This window comes from Wyeomyia smithii, chromosome 2, assembly GCF_029784165.1.
Source record: "Wyeomyia smithii strain HCP4-BCI-WySm-NY-G18 chromosome 2, ASM2978416v1, whole genome shotgun sequence".
Classification (NCBI taxonomy): Eukaryota; Metazoa; Arthropoda; class Insecta; order Diptera; family Culicidae; genus Wyeomyia; species Wyeomyia smithii.
The window spans coordinates 34,924,102-34,940,132 of NC_073695.1; the positions used below are offsets into that span (position 1 = coordinate 34,924,102).

The 16,031-nt window shown below is 36.6% G+C and overlaps 1 protein-coding gene across 1 annotated transcript; it reads left to right on the top strand.

Annotated features, from left to right (window-relative positions):
* The first annotated feature begins 10,290 nt into the window (after window positions 1–10,290).
* LOC129724394 (phenoloxidase 8-like) lies at window positions 10,291–13,041 on the top strand. The gene is made up of 6 exons (XM_055679276.1): window positions 10,291–10,849; window positions 10,913–11,368; window positions 11,434–11,727; window positions 11,781–12,114; window positions 12,177–12,432; window positions 12,494–13,041. The coding sequence occupies exons 1-6, from the start codon at window positions 10,325–10,327 to the stop codon at window positions 12,693–12,695; spliced, it is 2,067 nt and encodes a 688-aa protein (XP_055535251.1). The 5' UTR covers window positions 10,291–10,324; the 3' UTR covers window positions 12,696–13,041.
* The last annotated feature ends 2,990 nt before the right edge of the window (window positions 13,042–16,031 follow it).

A 16,031-nucleotide genomic window follows, 5' to 3' on the forward strand; every position in this document is an offset into this window, starting at 1 on the left:
TCGTCGTGCATTTGCAGACTTCAAACAAACCGCAAGGAATCAATGAACTTGGAACGTTCAAACAGTACGACACCACATTTAAATTATGTTGAGGCCACGTATATCGATCAAAGCAGGTATAGTTTTAAATAGTCTTTGAATTTCTTTTCTTTCCATAACTATTGAGCCACATATCAAATTATTATGAAGTTTGTTGTTTGTAAGTTTGAGAGATGACTCGTTCGTATGACACTAGTTATGTTCAAATAAGTCATGTAATCTTTGAGATAATAGACTTTCGTTGTTTTATTAACAACTAGCTGACCCGGCAAACTTCGTACCACCGCCTTGAGTTTTATTTACTGTTGTATTGCAAAAACTGAAATATCTAACTGCTGCTAAAAAACATACCTACGATATGTTTCGGCTCTGATTTGTTTTGAGTTTTTTTTTCAATCCTGCGCTCGTAAAATTCTACGTTTTTATTTCATTGAACATTATGAAGCACCTTTTAACCATAATCAAATCATTTCAATACATTTCTGAAAATAAACAGTCATTCTTTTAAATATTCTGAAGGAAATTATTACATTATTTTTTCAATTATTCAAAAGCTTGGCTTAATGCAAATATAGTGATACCCTTCTACCTGGCCAATCTCACTGGAACAGATTTTATAAAAAACTTCCGAATTCTAAATAATTCAAGCTTAAAATTCGGAATATACGAAACATGTGAAAGTGGTCAAGGCGGTCCTAGCCACTAAATTCTATATATTCCACAATGTCGGGGTCAGGGTCACGTGAATATGCGACATAGAGCTGTCCATGTGAGAAGCATGAATACTCGGAGTTTATGCCACAAATTTTCAGTGACTGTCCTTGAGTTTTATCAATAGTCATCGCGAATGCGCGACGCACGAGAAATTGCAGACGTTTAAAATTTAACGGCAAATCGGTAGGAGTAATCGAGATACGCGAGATTATTACGACTTCTCCTTTGTAGTTTCCTGTCAGAATTGTCGTTTCAAGGACATTTGCCATCGGGTAGTGGCAGCAATGCATCTGTTCGGTGGTAAATTTGACCTTTACTAGATTTGAACTTCCCTTCGGGACTCGTATATTTCCTGACTTTTTAATATTCTATCTTCAGTGTTGCGGAGCCTGACACTTTTATTGACCTGCTACTACTCGTGTCTTAACTCGCAAAACTGGAACAAAAACAACGAATTTAATTTTTATTCAACGGCATGTTAAGTAGTTGAACATTCCACTTACAACAACTTCATCTGAACAAAAAACACTTCGACTACAGCAGAAATTTGTCAAAGTCAACTGGAAGATATGCAAGAATCAGTTTGATCATGTAGATTAGGGAACATTCCTTTTATAAAATACCCTTAGCGGCATCTTCGTTAGAAAGCATTCCCACTACATGTGGAAGAAAATTAATCGAAACCAACTCAGTATGAATACTCCTCAGAATTCTTGCAAAAACACATTATTATTTTGAATCTATTATGTTTATTACGTACCGACAGTGTTTTCTTCTTTCTTGACAAACAGTCACAGCACAAAAATAACAGAAACCGACGTTGAATTTAAGTGGCATCAACAGAAACCAATACGAAAATCGCATAGAACTATTCCATAAAATATTTAAAAAAGATGAAGGCTATCGTTTAAGTACGCCCCAGTGATGAAAACTTGTTTCGAATTTTTCCGATCAAAGGCAACAAAAAATCGTTATTCACTAAAACTCACAGAAAACCTCTCAGAATCTCAGAAGAGCGGGAAATATCAAGGGTTGGTTTTTAACGTTTTATAACTTTTCCAGTTGATTTTCGTTATTGCCATGGCATAGTGACAATATGGTTTTATCCTGAACAAAAATTTTCGCAAAACCTAATGGCCAACCATTTTTCGGGTATCTTTTTTTTTTTAAACATACATGATACCAATTGTTTTTACGTGACCATGTGACATAAAGCTGTTTATGCGAGAATATGCATGTTTTAGGTTTAATGCCACCAGTTATCAGGGCTTTGGGCATTATCGAATATCACCCAACTGCGGAGCGCGAAGGTACATACAGACGTTTGAAATTAAATGGTAAATTGGTAGGTACACGGAGCTTCGAAATTTTCGCTTCAATGACATTAATATTTCATCTGCTTTTTGAGGCAAATCTGCTGCTTAAGCACAGTGCAATTGACACTTCGCAACATTATAGTTTTCAGTTCAACAATTAATTGTAAATCCAGAGATTTGTAGGAATGCAACAGTGCCTATTTAACGAAACATGAACAGAAATCAATGTTTTTTTAAGAAGCAAAAACTACACGTTTCTTTTACCAGCTAACAGAATCATTGCAGCATGAGAAAATTTTCAGATCAATGACAGTCAGTGTGCATTTTAGAGAAAATTGAACAGATTGATTAGATCCGAGCAATGGTAAATTAAACCATCGCACATGTAGTGTTATTCTTGTTCTTTCTTTTCATTTATCAGATAAATAAAACGATTATATGCAACTTTGCTCACATAAGCCAGAAATTTAATTTACATTATCAAGTAGGGTAACCACTCCTATATTCATCTCAGTACCTATATTCATCCCATCACGCCTTTTGGATCAATTTATCGTCGAATTTTACCATATTTTCAACGTACAACTTTCAACCACTTGACAAAATCGAGAAGCAAATAGATTTACTTTCAAACATTTGTAAAAATTTGACGATCAATTGGACAAATGAGAGAAATAAGATGAATATAGGTGCAGCTAGCTGTTGAGATGAATAATGGAGCAGTTCCCCTATATGCCCTTGAATAAAATCAAAGCTACGTTGAGAGTATTCACATGCATGTTGAGTTTGCTGCTACCACGCTATCGCGCTTTTGCATAGAAAAGGTGTAGTAGGCAGCGAAAACGAACATCACCTAATACGAGATTCAATAACAGGTGCTTGTTTACTCAACTACGACGCCTCAATAACGACGCTACAACAACTTGTCTACCGGTCATAGCCGACAATCATAGTAATCTTATGACGTTGTTCTTGTAGTAAAAGGCGGGAAAACCGAAAATATATATCATTTTTTTTTCTAACTTTATCAGTTGATTATTGTTGTTTTTATGGCCTATTAACTCGTAAGATGAATACAAAACAAACACAAAAAGAATCATTCAAATCCGTTGATTCTACTTCGAGTGAAACGCCGTTATATAGACACCAACTTATTTTTATTTAATAGAAGAAGATTTAATACATAACGGTTGCTTAAGTTCGATTATAATCAAATAAAATGGGAACGTGTAGGGCAGCCAATTTTTGAAACCACGTGTTCAATCATAATTCATCAGTTAACCCTTAACTAGCCCGCTCATCTGATAATAATAATCAAATCGGTTGTGTAGTTTCTGAGATAATGAAGTTTCGTGATTTTCACAAGTCGGCACATTACAAATTAAGTTACAGTTCGATTACAGTAAAATTCAATTGGGTCTTCTGAGGCAGCTAGACCATTCATTTGACACTAATTTCGTGGAAATCGGGTCGGCCATCTCTGAGAAAAGTGAGTGAGTCCAAGTAGTCTTCGGAATATGTTCCTTTGCATAGCTTACTCACTTAGATGGCCGTACGTCCTTAGACATGGCCTGCATAACGTGGTTCCGCCAATTCACTCGGTCAATGGCTGCCTGCCTCCAGTTCCGCGGGCACCCGGTACTTTGCAGATCGTGCTCCATCTGGTCCACCCCTCTCGCTCGTTGCGCCCCTCGCCTTCTCGTTCCCGCCGGATTTGAAGCGAACACCTTTGCATAGCTGGATTTCACATTTTTAAACATAACAGGCAAAGTAATAGTCCGATTGCAAAACAAATCAATAGGGTCTTATGGGGCAATTAGACCTTCCATTTGACACTGTTTTTATGAACATCGGTACAGCCATCTCTGAGAAACATGAATGAGATTAAACAGTCTCCAGAACACGTTTCTTTTCATAACTTTCGAACCACAAGTTCAATCTTTATGGTATTCAAAACCTTAAGGTTTTCTAGGTAGCCCGTTTTTTTGAGACCAATTTTGTTCAAATCGGTTGTGTAGTTTCTGAGATATTGATGTTTCGTGATTTTCACATTTTTAAACATAACCTCTAAACTAAAAATCCGATTACAATAAAATTCAATAGGGTTTTATGGGACAACAAGACCTTTCATTTGCAATTAATTTCATGAAAATCGGTCCAGCCATCTTTGAGAAAAGTGAGTGAGAATAAAAATCTGCACACACACACACGCACGCACATACACACACACACATACACACACACAAATACAGAAAATGCTCAGCTCGTCGAGCTGAGTCGAGCGACATATGCCATTCGGCTCTTTGGAGCACTTTTATACTTTCGGTTTTGCAAGTGATTGCTATACCTTTCTAGGAGAAAGGCAACTAGGAGAAAGGCAAAAAGGCATTCCATGCTACTTCGACAATCGATCCTGATGACCATTTCCGATTCCGCTGAAACTTTCCACAGTTGTTCCTTTTTGATAAAGAAGTCATTTTATGATATCAGTTCTTGAGGTAGACTCGCGACTGCTGCTTCAAAAGGGTTATGAGCAAAATCATTTCAAATGACCTGGAAATACGCGAAAATTTAATCGACCATTTTTGATTCGAATGAAACTTTGCACACGTATTTGGCTTAGCGAACTGAGCATTTTTCACAGATGGAGAGATTTTTTGCACCCATGAGTTACATTCTAAAAGGGCGTATGTCTTTTGGCATAGGTTTTATTCGAAGCATTGTAGTCCAGAAACCGTTGGTTGTATAGAAAAACTGTCGAGAATGAGTTGTAGGGAATTAAAAATGCATCATAAAAAAATTATACACTGTAGGAAAAAAAAATTTTTTTTACCACAAAAAATTATAAATAAATACTAAATTTTTAATTTAAAGAAAAGGAGTTGAATTTCCCTTTATTTTTTTAAAAGAAACTTGATGTTAATACGCAACTTTTAAAAAAAAAGTCCAGGATAGAGAAATGAAAAATAATTTTTTTATGGTAGATTGATTTAAAAAAAATTATTCTGATGATTTTAAAAGATGCAGAGAGTCATTCTAAATCAAAAAGCTCTTGGTAGTTAACATTCTAAATGCATTGGTTTTCGAGTTATTTCTAATTTAAGCTCGAAAAATTATTAAAATTTAGGAAAATTCACGTTTTTCTTAATTTGTCCGTGGTTATCCAGCAAAAACCATGCGTTCATTGTAATGCTTGATCAAAAATATACAATTCATTCTTTGACAACAAGACGATTGGGTGAACGATTCTCAAGAAAAGAGTTCTGAGAAACTACACACTATAACAACTTCACCATCTTTCAAATTATTTTTTGCTTCTCTCATGTAAGTCGACTGTTGAGTTTCTATGTGATCGTGGGTTATCAACTTTTCCAACTTTTCACAAAAATAAGATACAAATTCATCAATTGGTTTCGCAAGTGTCTCTATATTACATCGATCTGTAGCAATCCACTTTTTGAAGGGTATTTCTCTCACACAACGTTCCTCAAGTTCTTTGAAGAAACTGTTTTCAAAATCTAAACGGCTTGGGCAATGTTCACATTTGCGGAGATAACAATATTTGGATCGTGTAGTCGAGCTACATAATAGTTGTTCAAAGTAAAATTCAGAATCATTTTGGAATGAATATTTCTTTAGACTGTCTATCATCAATTCAGTATTCTCGTGATCAGTACAAACAGAAATATTATGAGATCCTGAGCATCCACGTAATTAACAATGCTTAGGTTTCAAAGCTCTAAAAGAAGTCAACCCAATATCAGTTTTGCTGATATCTTTAAAATAAACGTAAGCCTCACGAATTGAATTCATTGAGAGTCACTTTTGCGCATGCTGTCGCTCACCATCTTTTCTCACTGAAACGTAGTCCCTTTGCCCTGGCATGGCTCTACTGACCTGGTCACTGTCATAAAACTGCAATACCTCGTTTTTACTTCCAGAGGCAATCCATGTCCAAGCCTCACGTCAGGAATAGCCAATATTCCACTAACGTCTGATATGCGCCGAGCCTGTTTCACAATGTATTTCGTTGTTTCAAACTTTTCTGTTACCGTTTGTTGGTTCCAAGATTTCGGTAGAACCGAAAGTATTCTTACTTTATCTTCCCTCGAGCATTCGGGCGCAGTAAATTTTTCTTTTAACTGCAAAATCATCTCGTCGAAGTCTCTCGCTTTAAGTTTCAATAACTCCAGGTCAGCTTCAGCATTAAAATCGAAAATGTTTTTTCTTATACCGTCAGTTATGTTCAGATACTTTTTTAAGGATATTTTTTGTGATTGAGCTTTGCCAGTGATATCGGTGAAACGTTGATTCCAGAAAGGCCTTCGCTAAATAACTCAATTTTCTGTGTTCTGGAGTATTCTTTTTGAATGCTTTCTTGAGAATATGATGACACGATTGATGGTATCTCCGCCAATCGTATACAGATGCAGATGGTTGCAACTCCGTCGGTAGAATCTTTCTTCTACATCCTGATGTTGATGGTTCCATGAATGAATTGTGTGGATGCTCTTCGAGATCAAATTCATCTTTCACTTCGATACAATATAATCTACACGAATCACAAATCGATAAAGACGTATTAAAATGAGCTAGACATTACAATATTTTTAATTTTGCAATAACGTTTTCGTTTAATTTACGTAAGCTTGATGAGCACCGATGATCAGGAAAGGGTTTACAGCACTTGGGTTTGGTGTATTCCATTTTCACTTTATTCATCTACACAAAATGCAAACTGTTACTAACACTTCTAAAGAAGTGCAATCGTATTTATATACGAAAACAGATATTATAGGTTACCCAGGAGGTAGGTAGCTTACTTTACAAACAGTTGTTATTAGTAAACAAGTAGGTGGTGTTGCACGACAAACATACGTGTTGGTAAGCTAAGGTACAGCGCCTGAGTTGTTTATCCAATCGTTTTGTTGTCAAAGAATGGACTGTATATTTTTGATCAAGCTTTTCAATGAACGTATGGTTTTGCTGGATAACCACGGACAATTTGAGAAAAACGTGTATTTTCCTAAATTTTAATAATTATTGAGCTTAAATTAGAAATAACTCGAAAACCAATGCATTAGGATGTTAACTACCAAGAACTTTTTGATTTAAAATGGCTCTCTGCATCTTTTAAAATCATCAGAATAATTTTTTTTTAAATGTTCGAATTAGAATATCTATAAAAAATCAATCTACCATAAAAAAATATTTTTCATTTCTCCATCCTGGACTTTTTCTTGAAAGTTGCGGTTCAACGTCAAGTTTCTTTAAAAAAAAAAGTAAAAAAAAAATCAAGTCTTTTTTTTAAATTGTAATATAATGTTTATTTCTAATTTTTTTTTGTCAAAAAATTTTTTTTTGTATAGTATATAATTTTTTTTATGATGCATTTTTAATTCCCTACAACTCATTCTCAGACAGTTTTTCTATACAACCAACGGTTTCTGGACTACAATGCTTCGAATAAAACCTATGCCAAAAGACATACGCCCTTTTAGGATGTAACTCATGGGTGTAAAAAATCTCTCCATCTGTGAAAAATGCTCAGTTTGCTAAGCCAAATACGTGTGCAAAGTTTCATTCAAATCAAAAATGGTCGATATTCGACCATCGGTCATTTGGCGCGATTTGTCTCTTATTTCAAAATGGTGACTGATAGATAAAAATTTCTATATCAGAAAAACGACTTGTTTGATTGAAATGGTGCCTTCAGCAACGTTTTAGGCAATAAAAAGGCTGTTCTAGAATAAATATGTATATTGTGAACAATTTTTTTTGTGCAAAATATTTCAAACTGTCACAAAATATTGAAATTCTCATAAAGTACCTTTTTTTTAAAAATATTTTTTTTAAACTTTGAAGATAACAATATATACAACTATCTGTCAAAATTTGGTGATGGTAAAATGAAAAACAAAAAAGTTATGAACGTTTGAGTATTTTGACGTTTTCACTCTGAACTTTTTTTTCAGTGTTTTATTCTAGCTACACATTACAATGTTAAAGTTCATCACTGAGAGCATGATTCCAATTCAACGCGCTGTTTTTGTACCATAATCGATCATTTTCACACTGGCCCTGGTGAAATTGAATATGCGTAACTCACCGGCGAACCCTGTTATCAGAAGGTTGTAAAAATAAGACGAATACACAAGGTAACCAATTTAGATAGTACGTGGTTATATCAAGGTATTCCAGTTTTAGGGAGCCGGGAGCTTAGAGATTAAACAGAGACAGGTTTTGCTAATAAACCTGGGCCTGAGGCCTACAACAATCGGAAATGACATGCTGAAAAAAATTTTTTTTACCTATTTTCCATGGAATGCCTCAATTACACTGTGCTACAGCGATTTAGAACTTCTGAAGTGACCTAGTGTAGGTTGTAGGTCTTGTTGAGTGTAACATTCGCTCATACTAGAAATTTTCCAAACACCCCCAAAATCTGAAGTTATGGTCAAAATACGGTTTTTTGGACCTCAGTGCATACAATATTTTTCAACTCAGTCATTTCTCATCCGATTTACAATATTTAGGCAGTTTTGGAAAGAAGATAAACAAAGCTTTCAAAAAATTTACTAGTTTGTACTAATATCACTTAAACATGTTGAGTTATTTGAGTTTAAATATAATTTTTTAGTTTTTTTTCACGCAATTTTTCAATTTAATTTGAAATTTGCCACCTGTTTTTGTGAGAAAGAAACTACAAATACAATAAAATTTTGAAATAATATTCAATAACGAATCAAACAAAAGTGGTTTTGTGAAAATCGGTGAATTTTCGGCTGAGTTATAGGTTTTTTAAGAAAACCAGATTTTTTGGCATCTAACGCACAATTGCTTCACGGTGCTACAAATGGTAAAAAATGCAAGAGCTTTTGATGTGACCTAGTGTGGGTAATAGGTCTAGTCAAGTGTTAATAGCGCGCATACTTAAAGTTTCAAATACCCCTAAAATTTGAAGTTATGATCAAAACCCGGTTCTTAGACCTCACATTAAAAAATTGTGTGAAAAAATTCAAAAAATTATATTTAAACTCAAATTACTCAACATGTTTTAGAGATATTAGTAAAAACCAGTAGATTTTTTAAAAGCTCTGTTTATATTTTTTCCGAAACTGTCTAAATATTGAAAATCGGTTGAGAAATGACTGAGTTAAAAAAAATGTATGCCCTGAGGTCCAAAAAAACCGTATTTTGACCATAACTTCAGATTTTGGAGGTGTTTGGAAAATTTCTAGTATGAGCGAATGTTACACTCAACAAGATCTACAACCTACACTAGGTCACTTCAGAAGTTTTTGTGTTTTTTCACCATTTGTAGCACCGCGAAATAATTGAGGGATAGAAGCCAAAAGTTCTGGTTTTCCTAAAAAATATATAACTCAGCCAAATATTCACCAATTTTCACAAAACCACTTTTGTTTGTTTCGTCACTGAATATAATTTCAAAATTTCAGTGTATTTTTAGTATCTTTCTCACAAAAACAGGTGGCAAATTTCAAATTAAATTGAAAAATTGCGTGAAAACATCTAAAAAATTATATTTAAACTCAAATAACTTAACATGTTTCAGTAATATTAGTACAAACCAGTAAATCTTTCGAAAGCTCTATTCATTTTCTTTCCAAAACTGCCTGAATATTGAAAATCGGTTGAGAAATGACTGAGGTAAAAAATATTGTATGCACTGAGGTCCAAAAAACCGTATTTTGACCATAACTTCAGATTTTGGGGGTGTTTGGAAAATTTCTAGTATGAGCGAAAGTTACACTCAACAAGACCTACAACCTACACTAGGTGACTCCAGAAGTTCTTGCATTTATTTTTTTTTATTTGTAGCACAGTGTTATAATCTCCTTATTCTCAAGATTAATACTATTCATCAATAACGTTGGTTTACTATAATAGGGGTCTAAATGGAATTTGTCGTTCTGAATCGTTCTCCCTGAGAATAGTAAACAAAATCTACATTAAACATTTTACATAAACATGATATGCTTCAGAATCACACACTTCTAAACTTCCAACAGCATCGCCGAGCACACTGCAGCGAACGTTTAAAATTTTACTCAAAACTCTCTGTCCGATATGAAATACCGTTTATGCTCCGATTTGCTCATAAGCCACAAAACCACTGAAACCACCAGCAAATGCTTATCACGCCGATTTGCCTATAAAACTGCTTCACGCTGGAAGCGTTTCTTCAGTACAGCGTTTCTTCAGAAAGTGAATCCACTCACAGTTGAGCAACCATGACCACCAGTACGGACGTCCTGGCACTGATGCAGCGCCCAATGGAACCGACCTTCTACCCGAAGGATGACGGTAAAACCGTACTGGAGCTGCCGGAAAGTTATCTTGCCGATCGATACCGTCCGCTGGGAACTGAACTACAGTCCCGGTTTAGTGATAATGTGGATGTGAAAATTCCCGTTCGAGACGTCGGAACACCGGATATCGCGTTCGCCGAAGTGATTAAACGGAGAGGACCATTTTCGTTGTTTATTAAAAAGCATCAAGAAATTGCGGGCCAGTTGATTGGACTCTTTATGCGGCAACCGGACATAAGCTCGCTCATGGGAGTGGCATCTTACTGTCGGGAACGTTTGAACATGTATCTGTTTCAGTACGCGTTTACCGTTGCGGTGCAGCATCGAGAGGATACGAAGAACGTGAATGTAACGTCGATTTTGGACCTGTTCCCGGATCAGTTTGTGGACCCTTCGGTGTTTCCCAAGTTGAGGGAAGAAGGAAAAATCGTGAAGACGGGCGATAGGGTTGGAATCGAACTTACTTACATTCGAACGAAGAGGGAGTTAATGGGTGATTTTTTTTTTCAGATGGCCATCGATATACCGATGAATTACACGGCATCGGATCGGGAGGATGAGCAACGGTTGGCATACTGGCGTGAGGATATCGGTGTTAATATGCACCACTGGCATTGGCATCTGGTGTACCCGACAGTTGGTCCCAAGGAAATAGTTGATAAGGACCGACGGGGTGAACTGTTTTTCTACATGCATCAGCAGCTTATTCATCGGTACAATGTTGAACGATTCTGCAACCGGCTGGGACGGGTTCAGAGTATGCACCACTTTCGACAACCAATCGCTCAAGCTTACTTCCCGAAAATGGTTCGAAGTGTGGACAAAAGAGCGTACGCTGCGCGTCCCGAGAGTTTTACCCTGAAAGACATCAATCGTAGTGTTGAAGGGCTCAAGTTTACCATCGGCGAAATGGAACTTTGGAGAGATAGAATCTACGAAGCAATTGACGCCGGTTTTGTAAGGGATGTGAGTTTCGTTTGTTTTTTTTTTTTTGCTCCGCAAGTAAACAACTAAAACGGTATTTTACACAGAAATCGGGTAACAATATTCCGTTGGATCCAGTGAAGGGAATTGATATTCTTGCAAATCTATTGGAAGCTTCGGACCTTTCGATCAATCCTACTTACTATGGGAATCTGCACATTTCCGGTCATATCGCTATTGCTTTTTGCCACGATCCAGAGGATCGCTACTTGGAACCGTTTGGCATCATGGGAGATGTGGCAACCGCCCAACGTGATCCTTCGTTCTACCTCTGGCATTCGTTCGTTGATGATGTTTTAGTTCGACACAAAGATTTGCTTGATCCTTACACCGCAGCCGAAGTAGGTTTCTTGATTTTGACAGCATCCGATTCTAATATTTCCTGTTATTCTAGCTATCGTTCCCAGGTATTACCGTCACAAATCTGAACGTTACTTTGAATCGAGCGAATGTAGTTCCGAATGTTTTGCTAACCTACTGGCAGCGCTCGCAGGTGGATCTTGCTGCCGGATTGGACTTCGGCCCAGAGGGAAACGTCTTCGCGTCATTCACCCATCTGCAACATGCTCCCTTCGTCTACAACATCGATGTTACCAACGCTGGAGCTAACCCAGCTCGTGGAACGGTTCGCATATTTATGGCCCCAAAACAAGACGACCGCAACATCAATCTCAAGTACAAAGAGTGGAGGCGCTACGTAATCGAGCTTGATAAGTTTGTGGTTTCATGTAAAATGAACAATTCTAAATAATGCTCAAAAATGAGAGTAACAGTTTTTTTTACTTCCTAGTAAAACCCGGTGCCAACCAAATCATTCGCCGTTCCGATCAGTCTAGTGTAACGGTCGCGTATAACCGAACGTTCCGTCAAATCAAAACCGAAAAGGACATTCCGGATAAAGGCGATCTGGCTCAGTTTCGTTTCTGTGGCTGTGGATGGCCTGACCACATGCTGCTTCCCAAGGGAACTACCGAAGGAATGACGTTCGATTTGTTTGTGATGATCTCCAACTACGCCGGTGACAGCATTGGTCAGGAATTCGATGAGTACGTTTCGGCAGAATTTGTATTAAATTGTTTTTGATACGATTACGTTTGTTTGTTTCAGAGACGTCAATTGTAACGATTCACATTCGTTCTGCGGTTTGAGGGATAAACTGTATCCGGACGCACGCTCGATGGGTTTTCCCTTCGACCGAAAGTCTCCGGACGCCATCGAAACACTGCAACAGTACATGGCACCGAACACGAATATGCGCGCTACGGATGTGGTTGTTAAGTTTAGGAACACCGTGATAGCAAGAACCTAAACTTAGCTGGGCGAGATATTCATCAACTAACTTTTTGGTTCAAGTGATTGAGGGTTTTGTGTATAAACGCCACTGTGAAACAAATATTGTAAAATCGTAAATAGAGAAACAACTACGAACATTTCCATACTCGGTTTATTTTAAATTTTATTTCAAATAGTGTTTCACAAAAATTACAGTTAAAGTATCTTCACACAAACTTTTCGAATCAAAATTCTATAGTGATATTGTAATATACCGCATTGAAATAAAGCGGAAAAAACCATTTTCCCAAACTAGTTACAGGTCTTGATTATAATGTATTCTTCACAATTTGTTGTTAATAAAGCAATTTTAGAATGTTCCACAGAGAAGTTCATTATTTAACCCTGGAAATATAGTCTGCGTCAATTCGACTCCTAGCTTTGAGAGGTATTGCTCCTGTTTTTCCAATAGTGCGTGTTTTTTGACGTAGAACTACGTCTCTCAGGAAGTTTGGCTGCATACTCGGCTATATAGGGATGAAAAATGAAAATCTAAAACCGGAAAAAGTGAAAAATATGTCCAATTCCAAATGCTAATAAATCGGTTAGTTTTTGATGGATTTCCTTCGTTTTTGCAGCAATAGATTGTAAAATCTTCTAAAATTGTTCCCAAATGCAGAAAATTGTAATTGCATTATTCAAACTATTGTGCTATTGAAAACTGTCAAGCCTTGTCAAAACGAAAAATTCGGCTTCTGATTGGTCGTTATATGATTGCTTGCCAAGCACGGCCGACAGAATTATAGATTTAGTAAGTCAAGATGTACGATATGGCCTATATAAGAGCCTGTTTCAGCAGAAATTGCTCATATTATTTCCAGACAGCGACAACATCAGTCCTTCCTTAGCAGCAGTAGCAGCAGCGGTGCAGCGGATAGCGACCACAGCTGTGGCATGGCAACGGATAGCGCAGCAGTTGCAGCGGGTATTAGCATCGTTAGTAGCAGGGCCAGCTGATGCAGCGGCACTTCCTTTAATGAAATGCTGTCTGTGCGATAGCGGGCACTAGTAAATGCAGTCAATGAAAAGTTGCCTTATTTTGTCAACACACCAACGTTCTGGAAATCTGGCTTTCAAAATATATAAGCCGTCTAGTTTTAAGTGTTAAAACAGCTTTTTATTATCACTGTGTCTATCACAAGGAATACTTTATTCGCACTGTCAGAGATAACTCCAAGATGTGATCGGCATCTTATCCGATATTGTGGTAAACATCAAATTGTCCTTCTCAGGATGAAATAAATACCTAATTGAAGAGTTAATATTTTCTCTTAAATAAATTTACATCTTCAAGTTTGGAACAGTTATAAATTCGACTTGATGCCCATGTCTCAGAACGTACTGAATTATCGACACAACACCCGAACAGCTTTTATTATCTGCATAAAAATTAGGTTATCGCATAATCGACCCTTAACAAAAGTCAAGCCTAATATGACAAGCAACACAGTACCAAACAATAAAATTTATAACTAATACAATGAAATTTTTTTTTACTGTGAACTATATCATTGGAAATTGTCAATCCTCGTTGAAACGCATATTTCGATTGATCTGATTGACCGTTATATGATTGCTTTCTCAAGCACGGTCGACAGAATTATAATCCTATTAATTCGGAATGTACTATTAGGCCTATATAAGAGTCTGTTTTTTTTTCTAGACAGCGAATGCAACAATCCTTACTTAACAACAGCCACTGTGGCAGTCAATAGCATCAGCAACAGTAGTGGTATCAGCAGCGATATTTGGGCTAGCTGGTGGCACTTTCTCTAGTAAAAGCACTTTCTTTAGTAAAAGCTGTCTTTGTGCAGTAGCGAGCAGCATCAGTAGTAGGTACTTTAGCCAGCACTTCCTCTCATGAAAAGTTGCCGCATTTTGACAACTGTGTTATCAGAAAAATGCCTTAATCGCCTCTGTCAGGGTAGCACACTGATACGATAAACATTAAATCCGATATGAAATCGAACAACAACAGTACTTATAAAGACAACAAACAAAATAAGGACAACAAACAGTCCTTATAAGGACAGCAAACAAAAGCAAAGCAATGCCTTGGTGCTACATTCCGATTCGGAACTCGACCTTCTTTTCACTATGCACAGACTTCGCAGCCAACCGTTAAGCGTACAGGACAATTGCGGGGCTAGCGCTACGATCCTACTGGCGCTAACAGTCTTTCCCGAGTCGAGACTCTAGCCTACGACGACTGGCTTGTTAGACAAGCATAGTACCTCGAAACCATTGGTTTCATTCCTGTACAGTGTTGTATGTGCAAACTAAAATTCGGTAGCACTTTGACTCCTCTTTTGCACAAAATTTTAAACATATTCAATACAAGTAATGCAACAAACAACCTTATGTAGTTGCGGACGTGACTTTGCATACAACCCTTATGATTTTTTTTTTGCATTTTTCACATATTCGATGAAGAAATATTAATTCAAGTTTCTAATGAAGAAGTTTTTAAGAGATATCAAACATTCTTTCACGCTAGAGCTCTGCAGTTTTCAACAAAGTTTTAGATCAGAAAATTTTATGAAACTTCGTGGAAAAACAAAATTTCTGGCTCCAAATTTTTTTTTGGAAAATTACGAGTTTTTGATGAACTTGTTCGAGTTTCACGTTTTTTGTAATAGTTTTGTGATTCTTTGGTGATTTAAATGTTTCGAATGACGAAGTAATTAAAAAAATCATGAAACTGAAACAAATTCATCAAAAACACGTAAATTTAAAAAAAAAAAATTATAAACAGAAACTTCGTGGAAAAAACGAAGTTACATAAAATTTTCCGATCTAAAACTTTGTCGACAAGTGCAGAGCTATAGACTGTTCCGAAAATTATAAATACATCTTCTTTCTTGAATAAAACAAAAAATACAGGATTTTTCGGGTCATTTTATTCTGAAATATACATAATAAGTGTTTCCTTTCCAGTTTCAATTCAAATTGGGATTATATTTCGTAGGATACGCGAGTTCTCTAACTTTTCTCTTAGAACTACCCATAAGCTTTTGCACAGTGTGTTCTCCGACCATTCTTATCACTTTAAGCCAATCTTTATTAAATTTTTCAACATTGTCCGCTGGTTTGACATATTTCCTCAGCTTTGCCTTGGTCAAAGCCCTAAAAGTTTCAATGGGGCGAATTTCAGGGCAGTTTGGAGGATTCATCTCCTTTGGGACACATGTGACATTATTCGTTTTATACCACCCTAGTGCATCCTTAGAGTAATGGCAGGAAGCAAGATCGGGCCAAAAGATTGGAGGATTGTTATGCTGCTTAACCATGGGTAACAACCTTTTCTGCAAAC